At 41.1% G+C, this 23,437-nt stretch overlaps 4 protein-coding genes across 4 annotated transcripts; 1 reads left to right on the top strand and 3 right to left on the bottom strand.

Annotated features, from left to right (window-relative positions):
* The first annotated feature begins 3,254 nt into the window (after positions 1–3,254).
* LOC123444969 (V-type proton ATPase subunit a1) lies at positions 3,255–12,324 on the top strand. The gene is made up of 18 exons (XM_045121867.1): positions 3,255–3,633; positions 4,963–5,007; positions 5,651–5,773; positions 5,924–6,031; positions 6,407–6,520; positions 6,597–6,767; positions 6,972–7,109; positions 7,333–7,440; positions 7,557–7,664; positions 7,739–7,887; positions 8,429–8,582; positions 9,414–9,574; positions 10,188–10,394; positions 10,495–10,678; positions 10,759–10,842; positions 11,270–11,463; positions 11,544–11,603; positions 11,729–12,324. The coding sequence occupies exons 1-18, from the start codon at positions 3,493–3,495 to the stop codon at positions 11,931–11,933; spliced, it is 2,454 nt and encodes an 817-aa protein (XP_044977802.1). The 5' UTR covers positions 3,255–3,492; the 3' UTR covers positions 11,934–12,324.
* Positions 12,325–13,098: 774 nt separating this feature from the next.
* LOC123444970 (nuclear transcription factor Y subunit B-3-like) lies at positions 13,099–15,799 on the bottom strand. The gene is made up of 8 exons (XM_045121869.1): positions 15,649–15,799; positions 15,354–15,563; positions 15,093–15,222; positions 14,953–14,958; positions 14,391–14,486; positions 14,270–14,320; positions 14,071–14,137; positions 13,099–13,482 (listed from the first exon to the last, which is right to left on the bottom strand). Exons 2-7 carry the CDS (start codon positions 15,545–15,547, stop codon positions 14,117–14,119), a joined length of 498 nt encoding a protein of 165 aa, XP_044977804.1. The 5' UTR covers positions 15,548–15,563; positions 15,649–15,799; the 3' UTR covers positions 13,099–13,482; positions 14,071–14,116.
* A 1,049-nt stretch (positions 15,800–16,848) lies between these two features.
* LOC123444968 (40S ribosomal protein S23) lies at positions 16,849–18,345 on the bottom strand. The gene is made up of 4 exons (XM_045121866.1): positions 18,242–18,345; positions 17,468–17,623; positions 17,261–17,387; positions 16,849–17,176 (listed from the first exon to the last, which is right to left on the bottom strand). The coding sequence occupies exons 1-4, from the start codon at positions 18,244–18,246 to the stop codon at positions 17,036–17,038; spliced, it is 429 nt and encodes a 142-aa protein (XP_044977801.1). The 5' UTR covers positions 18,247–18,345; the 3' UTR covers positions 16,849–17,035.
* A 1,928-nt stretch (positions 18,346–20,273) lies between these two features.
* Positions 20,274–23,133, bottom strand: LOC123442013 (kinesin-like protein KIN-7H). Its single transcript, XM_045118144.1, has 11 exons — positions 22,948–23,133; positions 22,464–22,629; positions 22,229–22,318; positions 22,024–22,124; positions 21,824–21,937; positions 21,652–21,733; positions 21,503–21,570; positions 21,342–21,406; positions 21,137–21,262; positions 20,855–20,972; positions 20,274–20,504 (listed from the first exon to the last, which is right to left on the bottom strand). Exons 1-11 carry the CDS (start codon positions 23,131–23,133, stop codon positions 20,274–20,276), a joined length of 1,347 nt encoding a protein of 448 aa, XP_044974079.1.
* Between the last annotated feature and the right edge of the window lie 304 nt (positions 23,134–23,437).

The following is a 23,437-nucleotide window of genomic DNA, read 5'->3' as shown; positions in this document are numbered from 1 at the left end:
TTTTTAAAGCATGAGTATTTTTGGAATCTCGAGAACAAATTTTATAACAAAGAATAATTTTCAAAAATCTTGAACAAATTTGGGACCGGGAACACATTTTTAAAGCACGAATATTTTTTGAATCTTAAGAACAATTTTGAAAACCCCAAACAAATTTGGAAGCGTGAACAACTTTTTGAAGCACGAGTATTTTTTGAATCTCGAGAACAAATTTTGTAACAAAGAATAATTTTAAAAACTCTTGAACAAATTTGGGACCGGGAACAAATTTTTAAAGCACGATTTTTTTTTAATCTGAAGAAAAATAATTGAAATGGAGAACAGTTTTGAAAACCCCAAACAAATTTAGAAGCATGAACAAATTTTTAAAGCATGAGTATTTTTGGAATCTCGAGAACAAATTTTATAACAAAGAATAATTTTAAAAAATCTTGAACAAATTTGGGACCGGGAACACATTTTTAAAGCACGAATATTTTTTGAATCTTAAGAACAATTTTGAAAACCCCAAACAAATTTGGAAGCGTGAACAACTTTTTGAAGCACGAGTATTTTTTGAATCTCGAGAACAAATTTTGTAACAAAGAATAATTTTAAAAAATCTTGAACAAATTTGGGACCGGGAACAAATTTTTAAAGCACGATTTTTTTTTAATCTGAAGAAAAATAATTGAAATGGAGAAAAAATTGGAAAACCCCAAACAAATTTGGAAGCATGAACAAATTTTTAAAGCATGAGTATTTTTGGAATCTCGAGAACAAATTTTATAACAAAGAATAATTTAAAAAATCTTGAACAAATTTGGGACCGGGAACACATTTTTAAAGCACGAGTATTTTTTGAATCTTAAGAACAATTTTGAAAACCCCAAACAAATTTGGAAGCGTGAACAACTTTTTGAAGCACGAGTATTTTTTGAATCTCGAGAACAAATTTTGTAACAAAGAATAATTTTAAAAAATCTTGAACAAATTTGGGACCGGGAACAAATTTTTAAAGCACGATTTTTTTTTAATCTGAAGAAAAATAATTGAAATGGAGAACAGTTTTGAAAACCCCAAACAAATTTAGAAGCATGAACAAATTTTTAAAGCATGAGTATTTTTGGAATCTCGAGAACAAATTTTATAACAAAGAATAATTTTAAAAAATCTTGAACAAATTTGGGACCGGGAACACATTTTTAAAGCACGAATATTTTTTGAATCTTAAGAACAATTTTGAAAACCCCAAACAAATTTGGAAGCGTGAACAACTTTTTGAAGCACGAGTATTTTTTGAATCTCGAGAACAAATTTTGTAACAAAGAATAATTTTAAAAAATCTTGAACAAATTTGGGACCGGGAACAAATTTTTAAAGCACGATTTTTTTTTAATCTGAAGAAAAATAATTGAAATGGAGAAAAAATTGGAAAACCCCAAACAAATTTGGAAGCATGAACAAATTTTTAAAGCATGAGTATTTTTGGAATCTCGAGAACAAATTTTATAACAAAGAATAATTTAAAAAATCTTGAACAAATTTGGGACCGGGAACACATTTTTAAAGCACGAGTATTTTTTGAATCTTAAGAACAATTTTGAAAACCCCAAACAAATTTGGAAGCGTGAACAACTTTTTGAAGCACGAGTATTTTTTGAATCTCGAGAACAAATTTTGTAACAAAGAATAATTTTAAAAAATCTTGAACAAATTTGGGACCGGGAACAAATTTTTAAAGCACGATTTTTTTTTAATCTGAAGAAAAATAATTGAAATGGAGAACAGTTTTGAAAACCCCAAACAAATTTAGAAGCATGAACAAATTTTTAAAGCATGAGTATTTTTGGAATCTCGAGAACAAATTTTATAACAAAGAATAATTTTCAAAAATCTTGAACAAATTTGGGACCGGGAACACATTTTTAAAGCACGAGTATTTTTTGAATCTTAAGAACAATTTTGAAAACCCCAAACAAATTTGGAAGCGTGAACAACTTTTTGAAGCACGAGTATTTTTTGAATCTCGAGAACAAATTTTGTAACAAAGAATAATTTTAAAAAATCTTGAACAAATTTGGGACCGGGAACAAATTTTTAAAGCACGATTTTTTTTTAATCTGAAGAAAAATAATTGAAATGGAGAACAGTTTTGAAAACCCCAAACAAATTTAGAAGCATGAACAAATTTTTAAAGCATGAGTATTTTTGGAATCTCGAGAACAAATTTTATAACAAAGAATAATTTTAAAAAATCTTGAACAAATTTGGGACCGGGAACACATTTTTAAAGCACGAATATTTTTTGAATCTTAAGAACAATTTTGAAAACCCCAAACAAATTTGGAAGCGTGAACAACTTTTTGAAGCACGAGTATTTTTTGAATCTCGAGAACAAATTTTGTAACAAAGAATAATTTTAAAAAATCTTGAACAAATTTGGGACCGGGAACAAATTTTTAAAGCACGATTTTTTTTTAATCTTAAGAACAATATTTTGAAATGGAGAACAGTTTTGAAAACCCCAAGCAAATTTAGAAGTGAGAACAATTTTTGAAGCACGAGCTTGTTTTTGAATCTTGAGAACAATTTTAAAAAATCCTGAACATTTTTTGAATTTTGGGAGCAAATTTCGAGAAAAGAAGAACTTTTTTTGAAAAACATTTTTTATAATCAAGAACATTTTTTGAAAATCTGAAACATTTTTATAAAGCACAAAAATGTAAACAAAGTAAGACTGGTCTAGGGAAAAACCAGAACATTTTTGAAACATAAACATAAAAAAACAAAAAAGAAAACGTAAACAAAGTAAGACTGGTCTAGGGAACCTTCTGGAAGGTTCTCAGAACCAGAAATACCGGCTGGGAAATTGTAGAAGGTTTCCAAAACGGGTCTGTGAAACGCGCTAAACAGGCCGGTCCACCGCATCCATCGCTCACGCCACCCTATGCAAAGCGTCGACAATTGGAAGCAGTGAGTGGCATATAGGATTTTTCCGCAAAACAGTACACAAAAAACTCACACGGCAGTACCGCCGCGTCCAGTCCCGGCGACGAGGCCGGTCTAAACTTTCCCTCCGATTCCCGCAACGCGGCACCGACCTGTCGGTCGCGTAAAACTCATCAAAACCGGGGAAGCCGCGCGCGGCACGAGCCTCGACCGGTCCGCGCCCACCCAGCGCAGGCGCGCATGGCCCACGGGCCAGCCACAGCAGCCGCTTTCCAAGACGCTTCCTCGCCCACCTTCCCCCCCTCCCCTCCTTCCCATGGGTCGGGACCCGGGTCCATGGCAGTTGCGCACGCACCTGCGCCTCGGGAGAAGAGAAAATACACTATCGACCAGTAGCAGAGAGAAGAGAAAGAGAATAGAATTGGACCCCAACGCCTCAGATCTGAGGCACACCACACCACACCGCCACCGGCCTCCCCCCTCCATCGTCCCCGCCCGCGCCCCGCCCTCACGCTGGCGAACCTCCTCCTGGAAGCTCCGGGAGGGGGCCGCTCGGGGGCGATGGGGCTCTTCGACCGCCTGCCCCCCATGGACCACCTCCGCTCCGAGAAGATGTGCCTCGTGCAGCTCATCTTCCCCGCCGAGAGCGCGCGCCTCGCCGTCACCTACCTCGGCGAGCTCGGCCTCCTCCAGTTCAAGGACGTGAGTGCCCCTGTCCCTGCCTCGTCTCCCTCCCTCCAGCATCCCCCCTCGCGGATCTGCCCGATCCAGCCTCGTGCGTCGTAATCTCTGGCCCGCTCGCTCGCGTGCGCGCCACTCCCCGCGCCCTCGGATCTAGCTGCTTTCGCCCGTGCTCGGGGCGGAGAGCTAGTGCTTTGATCCGGGTGTCATTGGACCCCGAGGCTTAGCGTCTGAGCTGCTTTGGACGGCTGCCTTCGTTGGTTAGTGGGCGTAAGGTGTTTGTTCCCGACCAGGCGGGCTTAGACTTGGGTGATAAGCATGGATTGATATGGTAGAGGATATGATACCAATGTGTTTCTGCTGTGCTTTTAGCTTGGTTTGATCCCCACTTGGCGTCTATGCTATCGTTGAGTCCAAATTACCCAAACCAATCGCCACTCTCCGTCATAAGCCAATTTATACGAATAAATTGTTGATCCTGCTTTACCGTTTGTTTGTTGTACCATTCATGGATAATATACGTGTGTTGCAATTTATCAAGTTCTGGTAGATGCTGGCGTAATGGAGTACTTTTCTAACGCTTATTTAACTGCATAATGCACCCTTTCTAAGGACATGAGAATGAGTTCAAGTTTGGGCTTCACTAATAACTAATCACATAATAGATTCTCCTAGGAGTGTTTGGCAAACTGATCACTACTTGTTATTCAAATTCATGATTAAGATAGCGGTTTTCCTGCTAATGTTATCATGCAGTCTTATAGGTTCCAGCTTTCACCCATGAATCGCCATGCCACCATATGCACGTGAACATGCTTTAGTCCTTCTTGATGATACATATCAACTGTGTAGGCCCTACTGGGTGCTGCATTTCATGACTGTCTGTCAGTGAGGAAATATGGACAAGAGAGGTTTGCGTGATGCATTTGGTGTCCTAGTTGGCTAGTCCCTCAGCACCGACTTTTTGTTGTTTCTTATCAATGCGCAGGGTGGAAAAAACCAACTAGGCTGATTAATATCACATCATAATATCCGTGGAATTGTGACTTTATGATTGGATGTGTGATTTTCATATGACCAATCATCACATTGTGCATGTTATAAACCGACATTTGTGGAAAAGAAATGAGAAGAAAAATAGGCTTCAGAAATAATAAAAACGGCATAATACTGATAATAGTATATTTGACTGCATGTGACAATGAGACTATGCGAGGCTATATTTTGGACTTCATAGAGGCCTTTGTTAACATGATTCCACTGTAGAAAGTATTATTCGGTGTTTACTTTCAGATATTAGTTTTTGTTTGTTCTACTGCTGATCTTTTTATTATTCCACTCCTTTTGCAGTTGAATGAGGATAAGAGTCCTTTTCAGCGTATATTCGTGAACCAGGTGATCTAAATTACGTCACTCTCCATCCGATATTTATGTTGATCACAACCATATTGCACACATCTGTTCTATTTTACTATGCAAATGCCAATGCTAGTGTAAAGTATGGATTATTTCACACATTATATCGTCTACTTATTCCTGTTTTATGTGAAAAACGAGGCTCTGGAAGCAGAGCCAAGCTGAATTTAATCTGATATGTTAAATTCATAAACTATTTGTTTCTGTTTGCCTTGATTTTTTTTGAAAAATATTGGAAAAGAAAGAAATACCTGACCAACAAGAATGCGATAAAATGGATACATCGGGACTCCTCTTGGTAGATGGATTGAATATATTTGTTGCATTTGGTGTTTGATATGTGATTTCCAACCAAGTTACTTAACGGAATATGTTAGTGGCACCATATATCATTTCAATAAATGGTAAAAACCGGCAGGGAACCTCCCAAATGCTTGCTTTATATGCTTGCAACGTATGATGCGGTGATCATGGTATGGAACTTCATCCGACTGTTGCTTCCCTTACTGTGTGGCAGTGGATGCACGCCAGCCCACCCCACCCCATCTGAAGCACAAAACTTCTGTTCAACAACTTCTTTATGTAGATTCATTATGATAAGCCTGTCTCAACTCCTCTGCAGGTAAAGCGATGTGCAGAGATGTCACGTAAGCTGAAGTTTTTCAGTGATCAGATCAACAAGGCAGGTGTTAAATCTTCTGTCCGGCCTGCACTACAACCAGAAATTGATTTGGAGGAGCTAGAGGTACTTTTTTTAGTTGGAGCTAGAGCTGCATTAGCACTATCATTTTATCATCGCTATATAAGTAACCCCCTTGGATTTCTATTATTTATGCAACAAGAAGTCATTTTGAGAGGAAATGAGTAGCAGTTATTTCTCTTGCTGTTTCTGCAGGCAAAATTGGGTGAGCATGAACATGAGCTGCTTGAGATGAATACTAATAGTGGGACACTACGGCAGACTTACAATGAACTTCTTGAATTCAAACTGGTCTTGTCAAAGGTTGTATCTTGATTCTTGTGAAACATTGAATTCATTGTTACATGTGTTTGAATCAACTGTTCCATGTGTTTACTAGTGACTATTAAGGTGTGAGATAAAAGATTTACATGAGTCGTTAGTGTACTTGCAACAACTTCTATTGATATGCTGATGTACTTCTTGAAAATATGGAAATTCGTGAAGAAATATGTTCTCTGTAGCTGATGACTGCACACTTGGTCCAGTTTATTGAACTATAAAGTGTAACGCTGGTTGTTAATCATGAATCCTTACTCTAATTATTATACATCTCGGTCAAATGCTGACCATGCTTTAAGTAACATATCTATTCCTTTTTCTGTTGTTCTCCGTGTTTTCTCAAATAATTTCTTGCAGGCAGGTAGCATCCTTGCTGCTTCCCAAAATCATGCAACTCCAGCTGACCATGAGCTAGATGAACATATATATGACAAGGAAGTGGATGACGGAAATGGCTATTTGCTTGAACAGGTGTTGTCTTAGTTCTTATTCTTGAAGTTAATACTTCTCTGTTCTTCCATTAAATTGTAACACGAAATGTTCTCAGGGAATACATCAAGGGGCCTTGGAATCTGGTGTTAGGTTTGTTAGTGGGATAATATTGAAGTCCAAGGCATTGGCTTTTGAGAGGATGCTTTTCCGAACTACAAGGGGAAATATGTTTTTCAATCAGGCATCTGCAGGGGAACCTGTTATGGATCCCAGTTCTGGTGAAGAGGTCTGTCATTGTGATTTGCTGTTCCTAATTCTTGTGTATATCGAGTAGCTGCCATAAATTATTTACTGGTTGTGATAGCTTCTCTTTGCTTTCTATCTCCAACCAGGTTTACAACCCTAATTTATGCGGTGTAATACTGAAATGAACCCTGAAACCTCGAAAGTTTTTCAACACTCTTTTAACACTTGAGTTGCACTCCAACAGGTAGAGAAGACTGTTTTTGTAGTTTTCTTTTCGGGGGAGCAGGCTAAAGCAAAAATATTAAGGATTTGTGCTTCATTTGGAGCAAATTGCTACCCTGTTCCTGAGGAGATTGTCAAGCAGAGACAAATTTTTCGTGAGGTATTTTAATTTCATCTATTTGAGATGCTACCTTTTCTAGCTGCAAAAGTACTCCCTCCATTCTTCTGTACATGTAGTTTTCTGTGAGTATAAGTTGTTCAGTTTTTAGCAGCCTACCTGTCATTTTGTTTTCTGTTGAAGTACACGAGTGTCACCCTGATGTAAAGCCATATACTCTGCACTGAAGTATTTGAAGTACTGACTTTTATAATATTTGTGGCAGGTATCATCACGCCTCTCTGATCTAGAAGTCACATTGGATGCTGGAATCCAGCACAGAAACAAAGCACTTGAGTCAGTAGGGTCCCAATTGTGGAGGTGGATACTCATGGTAATCAAGTAATAGCAATTCTCATTTTGTCTTCAAATTGCTACCTTAAAAAAATTGTGTTCTGCATTTGTGACAATACCCATGTTTTTTATTTCTCACATGTGTCTTCTTTTTAGGTAAAAAAAGAGAAAGCTGTTTATGATACACTGAACATGCTGAACTTTGATGTGACAAAGAAATGCCTTGTTGGAGAAGGATGGTGTCCAATATTTGCTAAATCTCAGGTCAGAAATGAAAAGCCTATTGTTCTCATTTTTCAAATTTAGGACAGACGTCTTACTTCTAAGTTGTGCTTCAGATCGAGGATGTTTTGCAGCGTGCAACTCTTCACAGCAACTCACAAGTTGGAATAATATTTCATGAGATGGACACTATTGACTCTCCACCTACATACTTCCGAACTGATAAATTTACGAATGCTTTCCAGGAGATCGTTGATGCATATGGGTATGTATCTTGGTGCAGACATTAACCTGAATAAATGGTTTTATTTGTTACACTTATGCCTTTTGGGAAGTCATGGAAAAACCAAGTAAATATGGAATATTATGCTTCAAATGAAATTTTATCCTATGTGTAGAGGTAAAGTAGTTGGAGAGACCATGTTGTACTTAGCTACTCAATCCAGCATAATTATTCTGTTATAATTTTTCAAGGGTTAGTGATTTGAGATCAAGGGGTGGTGAGCAAGAGCATGTTACATTGTTAGGTGACAGTTGATTTAATTCCAAGACCTAAGAGGAGTTTGTTCAAGAGTTGAATTAGGTTTGCTTGTTTAACGTTTGCCGCAGCTGTTTTTGTGTTGTTGTTACTTACTCCCGTGCAAGATTGATTGCTTCATAAGACGTTGGAGGTTATTGGAATCTAAACTTAATGTGATTGCTTTATTTTGGAATGTTTTGTTTTACCACATTATTGTTTTGATCAAAGAGAAGCCCATATTGTAATGTTTTCGCCATGAATTAATCAAAAATCTCTGTTGTTGCAGCGTTGGTCGATATGAAGAAATTAATCCAGCTGTATATTCTGTTATCACGTTCCCATTTCTTTTTGCTGTTATGTTTGGAGATTGGGGTCATGGAATATGTCTGCTAATTGGAGCTTTGATTCTTATACTTCGTGAAAAGAAACTTTCCTCTCAGGTATTCTGAGCTCAACTTGGACCTCTTATTTCCTTCCTTTTTTTGGTAATACCATTGCATGCAATCTTTAAAGTGTGATTTTACTGGAGTGCAGTTCATAGATTGCACATATGTTGCTTTCTATACTGCTTTACACAGTGCAGTTATAACTTGGCCGTTGATATGTTCCACTTGTTTAGCATATTGTTGTACCTTTTTTAATTCTTTTTTTCTATTTTTGCTCCCTACCATCAGGTTTTGGTTCACTATTCTCTATGGCAATATTTGAATGCATATGCTAAGAAAAACATGTATAGCTATTTCATGACTTAGCTGGGTATGAGCGACTTGTACCAAAAATATATAATATCTTGTGTATTTATAATGCTTAACTTCTATTAGTAAAAATCCAAATAGGTTGTACCCCAACATCTCTAGGGCAAGGTTTTGATCACCTCAAAGAACATTAGAAGTTCTTTCTTTAGCATCAATATCAACCCCGATGGAGGTAGATGCGCATGGAACCTATGGTGTCTGTAGGAGTACATTTGCAAAAATTGTGGAGAACCCATTTAGTTATGGCATATTTGCATAGGTATCCATAAAATCCTTATCTAGATGGAATCCAATATCTCTATGCTAGGACCACATTGAAAACTGTTTCTATCCCCACTCGTGCCACCTTCTTAAACCATTTATCAAATGATGTGCTTGTGAGTATCTTCCTACAAATATGTTGCGGGGAAGGCATTAGTTCCTTAGAACTTTGCAGTTTTTCAGTTTTTTCTTTTGCAAATTGCCTGCACTGAAATCAAGCTGTTCTCCTAAACTGTGGTCCGTTGATTATCGCAGAAGCTTGATAGCTTTACGGAGATGGCATTTGGTGGGCGTTATGTGATTCTTCTGATGGCGTTGTTCTCAATATACTGTGGGCTCATATACAACGAGTTCTTTTCTGTTCCATTCCATATATTTGGCAAATCAGCATATGCGTGTCGGGAAAATTCCTGCAGGTATTGACTTTACCATTTTGATAGGTATATGAATGTGCTGTTATGCTGGGAATTTGGAATTGTAACTCCAGTTAAATATCTGAATCGAGCTCAAGTTCTTTTTGGTAGTTCATTCTGCCTTGAGCATGCTGCAACTTTTATTTAATTTGCTAGTTCGCAAATTTCTTCAGTAGATTCCATGTGTCTAGGCATTTTGGGCAATTAGTAGCTCTATCTCCCCTTACCACTTGCAATTGTACATAAGCCCTGAGAGTATATACACAGAGTTATTTTTGAGACAACGGGGCTATATGCAACTATAAATACACGCAGCTGTTTCCCCTTGATACAAGGATCTCTATTTCTTAAGGTCTTACGGTAATAATGTAATATGCATCCATGAAAAATAATTTATCTTCATAAATTATCTAGATTGGTTAAAACATATTGTGGTTCTTGGCATGCAAGGTACTACTATTTTTGTTAAGGGTGCATATGAGATATGACTATCAATTTGGTTGTTTCTGTTTCTTATTGGTTGTTACTTCATGAAACACTGGACCCTCTTTAGTTCTAGCCTGTAACTAGATAGCAAGTTTATCTGAAGATTTAACACCCAACCTGTGTGTTTCAGTGATGCATATACTGCTGGTCTCGTAAAAGTTCGTGATCCCTACCCTTTTGGAGTGGACCCAAGTTGGCGTGGAAGTCGATCTGAGTTACCCTTTCTAAATTCTTTGAAGATGAAGATGTCCATACTGATGGGTGTCTCGCAGATGAACCTGGGAATTTTATTGAGTTATTTTGATGCAAAGTTTCATAAAAATGCCCTTGACATAAGGTATTTTATATTTTTCTCACGTCTTTACTTATTTGGATGCAAGCCATCAGAGGATGAGAAGGGCAATATAATAATATATTTAACAATGTGGGTTCCTTAGGTACCAATTCATACCGCAGCTGATTTTTCTGAATAGCCTCTTTGGTTACTTATCACTACTGATTCTCATTAAGTGGTGCACGGGGTCGAAAGCTGATCTGTATCACGTGATGATATATATGTTCCTTGACCCTGCTGGAGATCTTGGAGAGAATCAACTTTTTTGGGGACAGAAGGAACTCCAGGTTCTATAACCTTCTAATAAACAAATTAAAGCTTCATTGTATGTTCTTTTCATGCCTATTTACCAGTTCTCCCCTTCTAGATACTCTTGTTGCTTCTGGCCCTAGTAGCTGTTCCATGGATGCTCTTCCCAAAGCCTTTCATTCTAAAGAAACTTCATAAGGAGGTATGTTATGAATAAACTCGACTCACTAAGGAAAACAGTTGCTCTCCTATTTGAGATAGACTTTTGTTGCTGTGTTGGTGTGTCCTAATGCTTAAATTAATAACCACAAGCTTAGGCCATAGTCTCTGCAGCCTTATGGTTTATATTAACATAGTTGTGCCTGTATAGTTAAATCCAGTAATGCAAGAGTTAAGAATACCATTGGTAAATTTCAGAGAGTGAAACCTAGAAGAGGTGCCTTTAAGCTATAACTTGGTTCTTGTTATCACTAGTTTTTATGCTGCATCCTGGATATGTTTATTTGTTTTCTATATGGCATCAGTGTTGTTAGGTTAATGAGTTTAGGTTATGAGTGAGCAAAAAAAAAAAATCGTAGATTATATTTGCTATATCTAGTGGATTTCTAATACTTCGTACCTGGATCTAGAGATTTCAAGGTCACAGCTATCGCTTCCTTGGGACATCTGACATGGATCCAGATTCTGAACCGGACTCTGCCCGTTCACGTCATGACGATTTCAATTTTGGTGAAGTTTTTGTGCATCAAATGATACACTCCATCGAGTTTGTTCTTGGGGCCGTCTCAAATACTGCATCATACCTTCGACTTTGGGCCTTGAGGTTTGCCTCTGATTTTTTGTTGCCAAATTTTTCATCTGTTGGTTCTTTCCATGACTAGATTTACTGTTATTTTACTTCAGCTTGGCACATTCTGAGCTATCAACAGTCTTCTACGAGAAGTTGCTGCTATTTGCATGGGGGTAAGCTTCGATCCTTTTCTCCTTCTCTTTGGGCTGTTTGTCTCATTTGACTGCCGTGAAATGCATGGTCTCAGATATCATCTATGGCAGTTTCTTACTTGAACTGTTTACTGTATCATTGGCAGGTATGACAGCCTTATCTTCAAGTTAGTGGGGCTTATAGTTTTTGCTTTTGCTACTGCCTTCATATTGCTCGGGATGGAATCACTGAGTGCCTTCCTTCATGCCTTGCGTCTACACTGGGTCGAGTTCATGAACAAGTTCTATCATGGGGATGGCTACAAATTCAAACCATTCTCATTTGCTCTGCTAGCTGAGGACGAAGAATGATGCATACAAAATCGGTCACGTTGAAGAGATTAAACTTGTCTCTTGGAATTTTTGGAGCACGGGTGTGGAATTTCATGAGACAGATGGGTTTTTCCCCATTACACATCATTTTGTCAGGATGCAGGACTTCCTCCTAACGGCATGCAAGGGGAGGAGATTTTGTAATTTTACGGCAATATTGTAGAGTGCGGGCTTGTCGTACAGTGCCTCCTGCGGAGAGGCAGATTATAGTAGCTAACAAAGAAGATAGAAAATGTAGATTTGATCTGTCTACCTTTAGCTGTCACATTTTGTCACTTGGTAGAAATGAGAAAAACCCCACCTTATCATTACTGTGCCCAGACTGTAAGGCATGAAATTTATTAACTATAATATCTGTTCATTTAAATAATTGTATGAGCATTCTTCTTGTGCTGATCGTCATCTATCTACTTCTACTATGAAGATTGACTTGTCATGAATGTGTTCCTTCGATGACTCAAACTCATGTCTTGCATGTGGACCTCATCATGCAATTCATATGCTGTAGAAAGAAAAAGTACATGCATGCATTTTTTGTATTTCACCAACGGTCGTGTTTTTGTATCATTTCTTTGGCACTTGCACAGGTTAGAACATGTATGATTTTCTTGTATACTCCCTTTGTATTTTGGAAATATTTGTAGTTTTAGTAGGCTAACTTATAGCCTACTAAAAGTAAAAAAATCGGTATAGAGGGAGTATGTAATGTAAGTATGCTTCCCATCTTGTGCTGCCCTTAACATAACACCAACTCGTCCAGTATTCCTGTGGCACAAGCTGGCAATTCATTTGGCGCTCACAATCTCCTACTCGTTTTTATTTTTATTTTATGGAATTACCATAGAATTATTTATATTTTTTGAGTGGATGGCATAGTTTTATTTTAGTGGAAGGGAACTACCGTAGATAGTTTTTCAGGCCGATCTCCTATGCATTGTTCAGTACTGATGAACTGAGCGCTTTGGCTGCCTGATGCACAGTTTTAACAACTCATTGTTGCATAAGATGAGTGCGACATTATTTTGCACAAGGTAAAAAAAACTTTCCATATCAGCCAAGGAACGAGCAGCGACAGCAACCAGTCAAACAAAGTTGATTTGAGGGGGACACGATCAGCACCCCATCCACACCCGGCGAAGGCAGGTTTACAACTCAGTTGGCTTGCATGTTGCATTACAAGTCTTTGAGCACAGTTCGATGTCTGTGGCGAGCCTTACACCCGGAAGCGGTGCGCAGGAACACCGCACAACTATAAGTCAATACCCAGTTGCAATATATTTATGCTCCCTAATACAAATATCTGAAAAACAAAAGATTGCCAAACTACCAACGGCTGAATTATTCCGAATGTACAGATAAAAACAAGCACTAAACCATAATAGGTGAATCTATTCTCTCGGAAGCAATTTACATCTTGGAGGCAGCCATCACAACCAACTGTTAAGCACCCTTCCAGGTGCTTTAGTTTCCAGCCAATGATCATCATGAACCTAATGTTGGGGCGGCTTCCTTAACAGATAGATAACCACTGCAGCAAAACAAGTGTTGTGTCAAAGAAAGAAAGCAGACGAGTTTTTCTGCACAACTACATGAATTTTGTGTAAACTGCTATTACACCGAGTATTTCAGAGTTGCATGTTTACGAAGCCCCTTGTTGTAGATTCCGAATGTAAGGTTGAACAATTACGTGTAACTATACTGACAAACCCAGCCCACATGTAGGTGAAATCTCAATAAGTAGGTGCAAGCCTCTTGGCAGACCATGGTTCTTAGTATGGTAGCATGTATAACAGTCAACCCTTAAATCTAGAAATTCGAGATACAATAGCTTATTCAACTGTACTTACGTAAAATCCAAAGCCTAAATCTGAAGTTGTGTGATGGATTTGTTCAAAATACTGACAGTTTGGTGAAATTTACTAAAGAAATCATCAAGAGAATCCACTATCACTGAGCCAACGGATACATATTGTCAATTCGCTTGTTAAAAGGGCAGGAGGTTCATGAAAAAAGACGATAGAAACCACTGAAAAGGTACTAAGCCAGGGCTGTCTAAGATTGTTCAAATTTGCCTCACATATAACATACTTGTCGCCTTGTCGGTACAAAAAATTACCTCATGGAGCAATACCCATTTCCGAAAATTGCCGCAGTCTTCAGTTTCAGGTATCCCCATTATGGTACTGGTAATGTAAGGGGGAGAAGTGTCAGCTACAGAATATGATAATTGAAGATTGCACTACAGAATTATATCATGTTTAGCTTCCAAATCTACTATAGAGCTGTAATGGCAAAGTGATAGTATGATAGGTTACCTGGGGTTGCATATAACCCATGCCTTGGGCGTAAGCACCATGCTGAACCATCTAAAGGAATATGAGCAAGTCAGTTTCAAGCAACATTAGGAGCTTAACGACCCAAGTTACAATTACTAACCACTTGGGCGTTTGAGCTAGTCGCACCACCATGAGCACCAATTATATCTTTCTTCACGGATCCATCACCAGATTTTGAGGTCAATTTACTATCACCCTACAGGAAAGTAACAATAGATCAAGAGGGTCGGTTAATATTCAGTGCATATTGTTGACATAAAGCACACGAGATAAAAACAGAAGCTTGCAAGGCCATAATGCAGTCCAACAAAATGAGGTGGAAGTACTACCTCTGTAAACTAATATAAGACGTTTTAGCTCACTAAAGTGGTGAGCTAAAACGTCTTATATTATTCTATTCAGGTGTTCACGCGAGGAACTTACATGCTTCAAAGTACATAGGTCATGTGTATTTCATATCAAGTGACAAGTATACGTGATTAAAGGGCCATAGCTCAAAGGATCTAACAAAGGTTATGTGGTCTAAGCAGGCAGGAGTGCTTCTGTGGCTCTGTTTAAACTAAGAGGAAGCTACATTTTGTTTTGCATTGATGTGAAATTTTCCAGTGAATCAATTAGCATGTCGATGGTACTGCAAAACAACTGATTAGAAGATCACATACCTCCATCTGCAATCACCGCGCCCGTCCAGAAAATAGCAAGGAAGACAGAGAAGAAGCGAGGTGAGATGGATGTAACAGAAAACAAGGAACTATTTGTCATTTATTACTAACTAACAGCAGCGAGCAAGAGCCACGATTACATCTCTGTACTTTTGCAGGTAGATCTTGAGGGGGTCTACGTACTCCTCGAACCCGAGCGTGGCCATGGCCCAGAGCAGATCGTCCCCGTTGATGGTCTTGCGCTTCTCCTTCTGGCACTTGTCGCTGGCCCTACCAAAGCACAGCGAAAAGTGACAACTCCAAGTCAGAAACACAAGCCAGCCCGGTCGAGTTGGAGCCTTGGGAGGCAGGAACGAAAGCCAAGTAGCATGACGACGGCGGCAGCGAGCGGGCAAACTCACTCGCTGGTGACGAAGGAGATGAACTCGGAGACGCACTCCTGGAGGGTCTCCTTGGCGTCCTTGGCGATCTTGCCGTTGGCCGGCACGGCCTTCTTCATGATGCGGCTGATGTTGGCGATGGGGAGGAAGCGGTCCTGCTCCCGGACCCCGCCGCCGCCGCCGCCCCGGGGGCTGCCGCTGTCGTCGTCGGCCATCCGGCGCCGCGAAACCCTAGATCCATCGCGAGCAAGTCAGATTCGTCGGGCCACGGATTCGCCGGGGGCGCGCGATCGGGAGGGATCGAAATCGAACGCACCTTATAAAAAACGCGCGCGCGCGCGCGGGGGGAGGAGCGGAGGGGAGAGAGAGAGAGAAGGGGGGGAGGAGGAGACGGTGGTTGGTGCTGCGAGGAGGGGTGGGGAATGGGAGATCGGACGCTGGAGAAGGGGAGGCGGCCCGGGCCGGTGCGATGGGGAAGACGACGGATCCCGGCCGTTCGTCGGTCGGGAAGAGAGAGAGGAGAGGACGCTGCGGGTGGGGCCGCAGCAATGCCGGTGGACCCCCGGCCCGGGCGATTAAAACTGCTGTGGTGGGCTTCGGAGGGCTTTTGGGCTCTCTTCTCCTGACAGGAAAATTGATGCTTGGGCTTCACCATAATGCTGTTTGGATCTATCTTCGCCTTTTAACACAATTCTCTATTGCACACTTTGTCAATCATCAAATAATGCATACATCATCCACAAGTTTACTTTCTTAATTGATAATAGAGCTAGTCGACCATTTTACTAGGGGATTTACAATCATAGCAAAACCAATTATTTCATACCCTGCTTTGGCAATGCTTGAAGTGAATGTTCCGAGTCGCCGTCATCAAATCCAGAGTCTGACTAAAGGCGCGCTTGGAATGAATGTAATTCGATACGGAGGTGTTTCACTTACACGCGCGCTGAGCAATTTATGTTTGGAAAAGAAACGACGGACCGATATGTATATTATTTACGGAGACGTATTTCAAAGGAAAACAGCGATCCAAACAGGGCCTAAGGCCTCATTCCATCAAGTTTTTCATCCAAGCATGCATGAGTAACTTCAAACAATCAGATCCAGCCAGCAGCTACACTATGGACTTGAGCGATAGCAGATTTAGAACAAAGGAGCACGCACCTGCGTTCTTTCAATCTTCTTGTTTTTGGAGAAACTGGCTCCATTAGCAAATGTCGCGCAGAATATAAATTTTCATCAAATACTGAGTATACAGCTTCTTTCGCATGGAACCTTGTTTGTTCGGACTTCAGCTTCGAGAGAATCAGCTGCCCATTTACTGTGCTGGCAAACCGTAATTAGATTGAGGCTGATTATTCAAAGCTGATTCAAAATAACTGTTTGTTTCAAATTCAGCTTTGAATCTGGTGCCTAAAGCTGAAACAAACAACGCCAAATTCTACATACACCGCCAATGTAATGCCCAAGGGAATTTCAGGATAAGGGAACCATACTCGTCTCAAACTGGGGAACAAAACTCATAACAGTAGCACTTTCCCTTAACAGGAGCAAAATGTGACAAGGCATAGTCTTCACAAACACGATCATAAGTTATCAACTTAAAAGTGCTGTAAACACAAAGGAACCATCCTCCTTAAACATCTAAAGGCCAACACACTGTCTACTCCATGCTTGCCACCAGCCAAGATGCTCACAGCAATCTAAGACCTGGGTTTCTCCTTCTTCTCCTTGAAGAGGGCAAGCAGAGACACACCAGACACCTTGACGACCTTGAACCGGACACCAGGAATATCTCCCACAGCATGTCCCTTACGACCGAATCCAGCAATCAACACCTCGTCCTGGACAACAAGTGAAAGACAAACTTAGTACCTACAGCAGAGATGTAGAACATACATTTGAGAAGTACAAGATGGGGAACATACATTTTCCTCGATGAAGTTCAGGCAACCATCATTGGGAACGAAAGCAGCAATCTTCTTTCCATTCTTCACAAGCTGGACACGAGCACACTTACGGATGGCAGAGTTAGGCTGCTTGGCCTCAATACCACTGCAATAGAGTCATCATATATTAGCTTCACCCCATAAAACAATGGTAAGAAGAAAAACCCATTGTGCATTTCAACATACATCTTCTCCAAAACAATGCCCTTGGCGTGAGATGACCCAGCGAAGGGCTTCTTCCACTCGTTACCCAAGTGGCTCTTCTTGTATGCCTTGTCTGCCCACCTCTGGTTCCTGCGGTGGGTCTTGAGCTTGCGCCCAGCTCCCATACCACGTGTCTTACTGCAATGCAAACAATTCACGGTTACCACAGCAAAAGCAAAACAACATAACCAACACCTGGCCTGCATCGCAACAGTTTGACATTGGATTCATTCAAAATCAGAAGATGAAGGTGACGAGATTAAAACATGGTTATATGATTCCTTAATAACGATTTAAAGGGTAACATCCATCTAAAATGCTTAGTTGTGCACACACTTTCATATCATTTAGTAGAACAAAATCTCCTAGTACATGTTGAAGTAATTACTCAAAAAGCATGGTTAAAAGTAACAGATTTACTACTGAATCAGGATGATTTCTATCGAAGTGTATGCTACCACGCATAACCTCCCAGATCCAAGTTTTGGACCAAGAAAATATGACTACACGGCAGCAACGAATTGATATCGCTTATGAATATGTTTAGTGCTGGCGTTGTATAATCTGACCAGCACTTGACCGTCCATAAGCTCGAGGAGCAGCGACAATCTGCCCGGTCTAATCTAACCAAAAGCCCACGCCGTGCCTCTAAATCACGCGGTACTGAAGGCAGAAGACTAGACCATTCCAGATCGCTAATCCTAGCCAAGAAGGAACCATGGAAAATCAACCGGAAGTGTGTGACGGCGAGCTTACCCCATGTTGGCGAAAGGGCTGGGGAGAACTCCGACGAGGCGGCGGCGGCGGCGGCGGCGGAGGGGAGCGGGAGCTGGGAGCGGCGGCGGCTGCAATAGGGAGAGAGGGATGAGGGCGAGGAGGCGAATATATTTATATGTAGACACTTTGGTTCCTACTAGGGTTTGCTTGTGGGCTCGCTGCTTTGAGATCCGTGATGGTTGATGCAGCGACGGTCCTGATGCGGAAGAGGTGAGGGATAGGTACGCTGGACCTGGTCTGCCACGTGGACATATGGAAAACCCTCTTGATGCTTGACCCGCAAACTGATCTCGAACGTTTTCTCATCAACTTTCTTTAGGGTGTGGTATTCCGTCGGCCAATGATAATCCCACAAGATCGACAGCCCGAACTACCGTTTGATGAAGAACAGATAGCCATTTGATCTCTTTTTGTGAGCCGTTGAGCCTTTGCAGTATGAGCCTTATTGTGATCTTTCAATATACTTTTTCCTTTTTAGATATAAGTTTTTTTTTTAAAAAAAAAATACTAGGGACTTCATACAAAGCAAAATAAATAAATCTATACTTTAAAATATATCTATATGCATATGTATGTATTTTACTAATGAAATCTTTAAAAAAACTTATATTTAAGAACCGAGGAAGTATGTTTTTTCCCTACTAGAAAAAGGGCCCGTGCGTTGCAACGGGAAAAAGAATACCACACATTTTTATTTTACAAAAAGTGGTCTGTAATTTAAGTATTTGTAGCTACGAACCAAACAAAGACGATCTTAGCCTACAAAAACGCAGTTTAAGATTTCACAGGTCTTCTATTTAAATACGGCTTGCATGTAGATTTAATACGTAGAAAGAAACTGTCAAGTGATCTTCAATTTCGTCTCTAATCCTGATTTTGCTGAGATGTTCATCCAAAATCCAAATCAGTACCGGTATGAAAGAAAGACGGGTAATGCATTATTAATTAAGATTGCATCCTAGATAATATTTTTTAAATGATAGGTAAAATAACATCATATTCAGATTCTACATATTTTTCTAATCAAAATCCATATATAACATGTTAAATTTGAAGTTACGGTTTAGAAGATATCAATATTTAAAAATATATCTAATATGCATATTCAGATTTTACATATTTTTCTAATCAAAATCCTTATATAACATGTTAAATTTGAAGTTGCGGTTTAAAAGATATAAGTATTTAAAAAATTAATATGTATTACGGGTTTAATGTTAATAATATTAAGATGTTTTTCATAAAATAGCATGACGGATTAAGAATATTTATTTTCTTTATTAGTAGGTATAAATTATATGGCTCATATTTTATTTTCATAAAGCACCTAGGAGCACGTGGTAGAGCTGGCTCTTAACTAAGAGTCCGCTTACCTTAGCTCTCCTCTTCTCTCTCCTCCAATTAAGCAAAAATATACTAATTTATTTTTTATAGCAAGCGACTCAGCTCTATTACTTGCTCTGATGGTCGTGGATAAATAACTCGGCCAACGCTATCAATGTGTCCAATAGAGGCCGCCACCGCCCTGAACCTACATCATTTTCAGCACCATGGTATTGCTGACGGTGCCAAGAATCCCATCGCATTCGAGAACGTCGTCATCGTGCACAGAGTGCAGCCGTGCGCCCCTTGGAGCGAAGCCCAACACCGCCACGATTACCATGCCGGCCTTGCAGACCGCGAACGACAGTGCCAGCACCCGCCGCCGCTCAACATGCATACCGCCCTGATCAGGCTGGCCCTCGCGGTCCGGAGATGGAGCCTTTGGCTCCGGTGAGAACATGGACACCATCAAGAATAGGGTCAGATCATATAGTAACCATTAACGTCAAAGACTGAAACGCAAAAGAAAATCTTTACTACGAACTACTACATTGGGAGCAGAAGTTCTCACGCGAATATTACGTGCCATGCCACTGCCATCCATGGCCTTGGATTCATACACATAACAGTTCACATATACGTCCCCTTGTTTCTCAAAAGGAAGTGTTGTTTCCATTAGTTTTTACAGTCACGATCCACACACGAACTTGACTGGTGCTCTGCATCCGGCGCCATGCGCTGCTCCTCGCCGTAGAAATAGGAGGCGAGGCCCCAGAGCGACGCCCTTCGTGCCACTAAATGGTTCGTGGAAGAAGACGACGGCGAGGACCTCGGTCACCGGGAGGAGCACGGTGATGATGATTCCGGCGAGCAGCGCCGAGCCGTAGTAGATGGCGCCGATTATGCCGAGGCAGAAGCACTAGTACACGGCGGCTGTGCCGACCAGCAGCATGTAGTAGCCCGCCTAGCCGAGTTCAGACTGCGGGGCTTCTCCTGGGGTTGCCTGCGTCACAGTGCTCAAATTAAACTCTCAATTTTATGCTGCTAATATCTTTGGGTCAAATGCGAAAATCAAAAGTATTCAAAAAACAAGGACCTGAATATGTAAGGAAAGTCAGATTTTAGACATGACAAATCGGCATTTTTTCTGACTTTCCTTGAAGAATCATTAATTTGCCTTGAAAATTTTAGTTGACAAACATGGCAAATCATCTAAGTTCATTTTAGATTCTTCTTTTTTTACCCTTTGTCGGAAAAATTATTTATTACCCTTTGTCGAGAAAAGGTATACAGTGAATACAAAAGAAAGAAGGAATATATGTGCAAACAGCTGTAATGGTCATCTTTCAAAGAGCAGACAAAATGAGCAGAAAGGAGAAACGTCAAACTGTAACAGAAAATGGAATTCAAAATAACTTTATCTAGTGAATACAAAAGAAAGAGGAAATATATGTGCAAAGTCTGGTAATTTTTATGACCGGACTCTATTTACATAAGAACTAAACCACTGGGATTACAAGTTCTTGCAAGAAGAAAACAAACCAAACAAACCTGAGTTGGCCAACAACCTTTCCGAGTGTTAGCAGACTTCGATTAATATGACTACCTTCTTTTAACCTCATACCAGCTGAAGCAGTCTGAGATGCTCGCTCACTTCCAGCTAGGTCAACAAAGTTTTGTCCAGAAGAAGAACCTCAGAGATGATGGAAACATGCTAGTACCAAATAATCATGAATATAGAAAGACATTCCGTATCACACAAGACACCAGGGTGCTCGATTTGCTTCTTCCTAAATACTGTTTAACAGAACTTTCGATTGTCTGAATGTAACAAAAACTTGTCAACAAAATCATCTTTTTTTTTGCGGGTGGGTCAACAAGTGTAGTGTAAAATAAATATATAAGAGAGCCACCAACCAGCCTGAGTATTTGGTGGGACCTAGAACTCGCTTTGTTCAAAGCCGTTTCTCCAATCTCTCTTTGAGCTGCAGTACATACCAAATTAAGCAAATGATTAAAAGAACAAACATGGTGCATGTTTTGTTTCTAGAAATTTTTGCCCGCACCTTCACACATTCCAAGAAGATCCCTAAGATGGTGCTTGTTCCTCAATGTTTCCTCGGTAAGCTTTTCAACAGTAGTCCCTTTCTGTTTGAATTCAAATGATGAAGTGGGAGATCAGCCTAGGGTTGGGTAAAAAATAGTTATAGTAAGCTTAAGCAAAGGAGAATGGAGTACCTCAGGATCGTCAAGCAGTCTAAGAGGTGTCGCATCATGGCTCAGAAGATCCCTCCCAGCTTCATTATATATCTCTATTGCTGAGAATTTCAGCATGAATTCTCTTTCAGGGTGCTGTAGCAATGACAAAAAATGAGGCAAATATCATCTCGCGAAGTGAAGTATAACATCATCCGTGCCACGCATACGCACACGCACACCTTCTCTATGTAGTCATAAATGTCCATAACACTGTACTCAGTAATTCCAGTCATTGTGTAAGTCTTTCCGCTGCTTGTTTGCCCATACTCAAATATGCTTGCTGTCGATAAGAGATTCATGTGCAAATGTTAGTTGATCAACATCAGTTCATCCAAAGACCAAATTAGTGACGTAACGGAGTTGCATCGTTTGTTTTGTACATACAGTTGATTCCACTGACAACTGATAGGGCAACTTCTTTTGCTCCTTCCTCGTAGACCTGTCTGGTAGAGCAATTGGGGCCAAACACCCTGTCTGAAAAGGACACGAAAGAAGAACAAACTGAGAAATCGACTGCCGAATGAAATCCCTGCGAGGTTTCAACATCAAGAATAGCAATTGTGGCCAACATTGCCATGCATTATTTGCAAAATTGAGCTCTGCCGGTGCTTTTGCTTACCATAGGTGTAGGCGGTGGGGAACATGGCGCGGTCAGGGACGGTACTCCGGAACATGACGGTGGTGGGGCTGATGCACTCCCGGTTGGAGCTGTCGCCGGACTCCCTGCCATTTAGGGGCCGCACCCGCACGGAAACCATGATCCTCTCCTCCTTGGCCTCCACCTTCTACCGATGAACATCATGTGGAGGCGTAGTTGACCTGCAGTAGTATGGGGGAAATCTCGATGGGAGGAGGAAGAGGGTCACCCTAGTCGGCGATGAAGCTCCGGCTGGTGCTCTCCTCGACGGACACCGAGTTGTGGCCGGCGAGGACCGCTCCTTGACGGGTGTCAGCTCCTTGTGGGCGAGCTGGTGGCGGCGGATCTGGGAGTCGAAGGTGGTTGGGGAGGAGGCGGCGGACCCGGGAGGCGAAGGTGGTTGCGGAGGAGGCGGCGGCGGGAGGCGACGGTTGTTGGGGAGGAGGTGGCGGATCCGGGAGGCGACGGTGGCTGGGGTCTTCAGATCCAGGTCGAGGGCGGCGTGCGTCACCATTGCCGGTGGGGGTGGTTTGGTGGCCCGGGAGCCGCGTGTGGTGGGCGCGGCGGCCCGCGGGGGCTGTGGCCAACAGCCGCCGGGAACACGGGAGGGCGGAGGTCCCTCTGCGCCCGCCGGAGCCGGCGGCGTCGCCATTTGCGGGGTGGGGGTTGTGGGGAGAGAGGGGGGTAAGGAGGGAGGAGTTAGTTTGGATAAAATATAGGGTGTTTTTTGCAAAACTTAAAATAACAGTTCGACTTGACTTACAGAAGGATTGCGGGTTGAATCGTCGAAAACAGAGGGGCTTTTTTGCAAAACCGACGACGACGTACGGCAGAAGCGATCCGTGGTTTATTATTAGGGAGATTTCTTTAAGAACACCTCTAGTAAAGTAGGTTTCTGCATATTACGGTTAATCAAGGATAACCGGTCGAAAAATCAATACAAGCACGCATAGCTA

The sequence above is a fragment of the Hordeum vulgare genome, chromosome 3H, assembly GCF_904849725.1.
Source record: "Hordeum vulgare subsp. vulgare chromosome 3H, MorexV3_pseudomolecules_assembly, whole genome shotgun sequence".
NCBI classification, from domain to species: Eukaryota; Viridiplantae; Streptophyta; class Magnoliopsida; order Poales; family Poaceae; genus Hordeum; species Hordeum vulgare.
Note: the sequence above shows the minus strand (reverse complement) of the source record. Positions and strands in the feature narration are given on the sequence as shown.

Bases quoted from the DNA above. Each gene is read 5' to 3' on its own strand.
- LOC123444969 (XM_045121867.1), top strand. From the start codon at position 3,493: ATGGGGCTCTTCGACCGCCTGCCCCCCATGGACCACCTCCGCTCCGAG. The intron at 5,008-5,650 runs GTGATCTAAATT...ACTCCTCTGCAG, and splicing joins AGCGTATATTCGTGAACCAG to GTAAAGCGATGTGCAGAGAT. The intron at 8,583-9,413 runs GTATTCTGAGCT...TGATTATCGCAG, and splicing joins AAAAGAAACTTTCCTCTCAG to AAGCTTGATAGCTTTACGGA.
- LOC123444970 (XM_045121869.1), bottom strand. From the start codon at position 15,547: ATGGCCGACGACGACAGCGGCAGCCCCCGGGGCGGCGGCGGCGGCGGG. The intron at 14,321-14,390 runs GTTAGTAATTGT...ATATTCCTTTAG, and splicing joins CTAGCTCAAACGCCCAAGTG to ATGGTTCAGCATGGTGCTTA. The intron at 14,138-14,269 runs GTAACCTATCAT...TTACATTACCAG, and splicing joins TGGGTTATATGCAACCCCAG to TACCATAATGGGGATACCTG.
- LOC123444968 (XM_045121866.1), bottom strand. The intron at 17,388-17,467 runs GTATGTTGAAAT...ACTCTATTGCAG, and splicing joins GGCATTGTTTTGGAGAAGAT to TGGTATTGAGGCCAAGCAGC. The intron at 17,177-17,260 runs GTATGTTCCCCA...CTTGTTGTCCAG, and splicing joins TGAACTTCATCGAGGAAAAT to GACGAGGTGTTGATTGCTGG.
- LOC123442013 (XM_045118144.1), bottom strand. From the start codon at position 23,133: ATGGCGACGCCGCCGGCTCCGGCGGGCGCAGAGGGACCTCCGCCCTCC. The intron at 21,938-22,023 runs GTGTGCGTGTGC...TCATTGCTACAG, and splicing joins TTTATGACTACATAGAGAAG to CACCCTGAAAGAGAATTCAT. The intron at 21,571-21,651 runs GTGCGGGCAAAA...TATGTACTGCAG, and splicing joins TCTTCTTGGAATGTGTGAAG to CTCAAAGAGAGATTGGAGAA.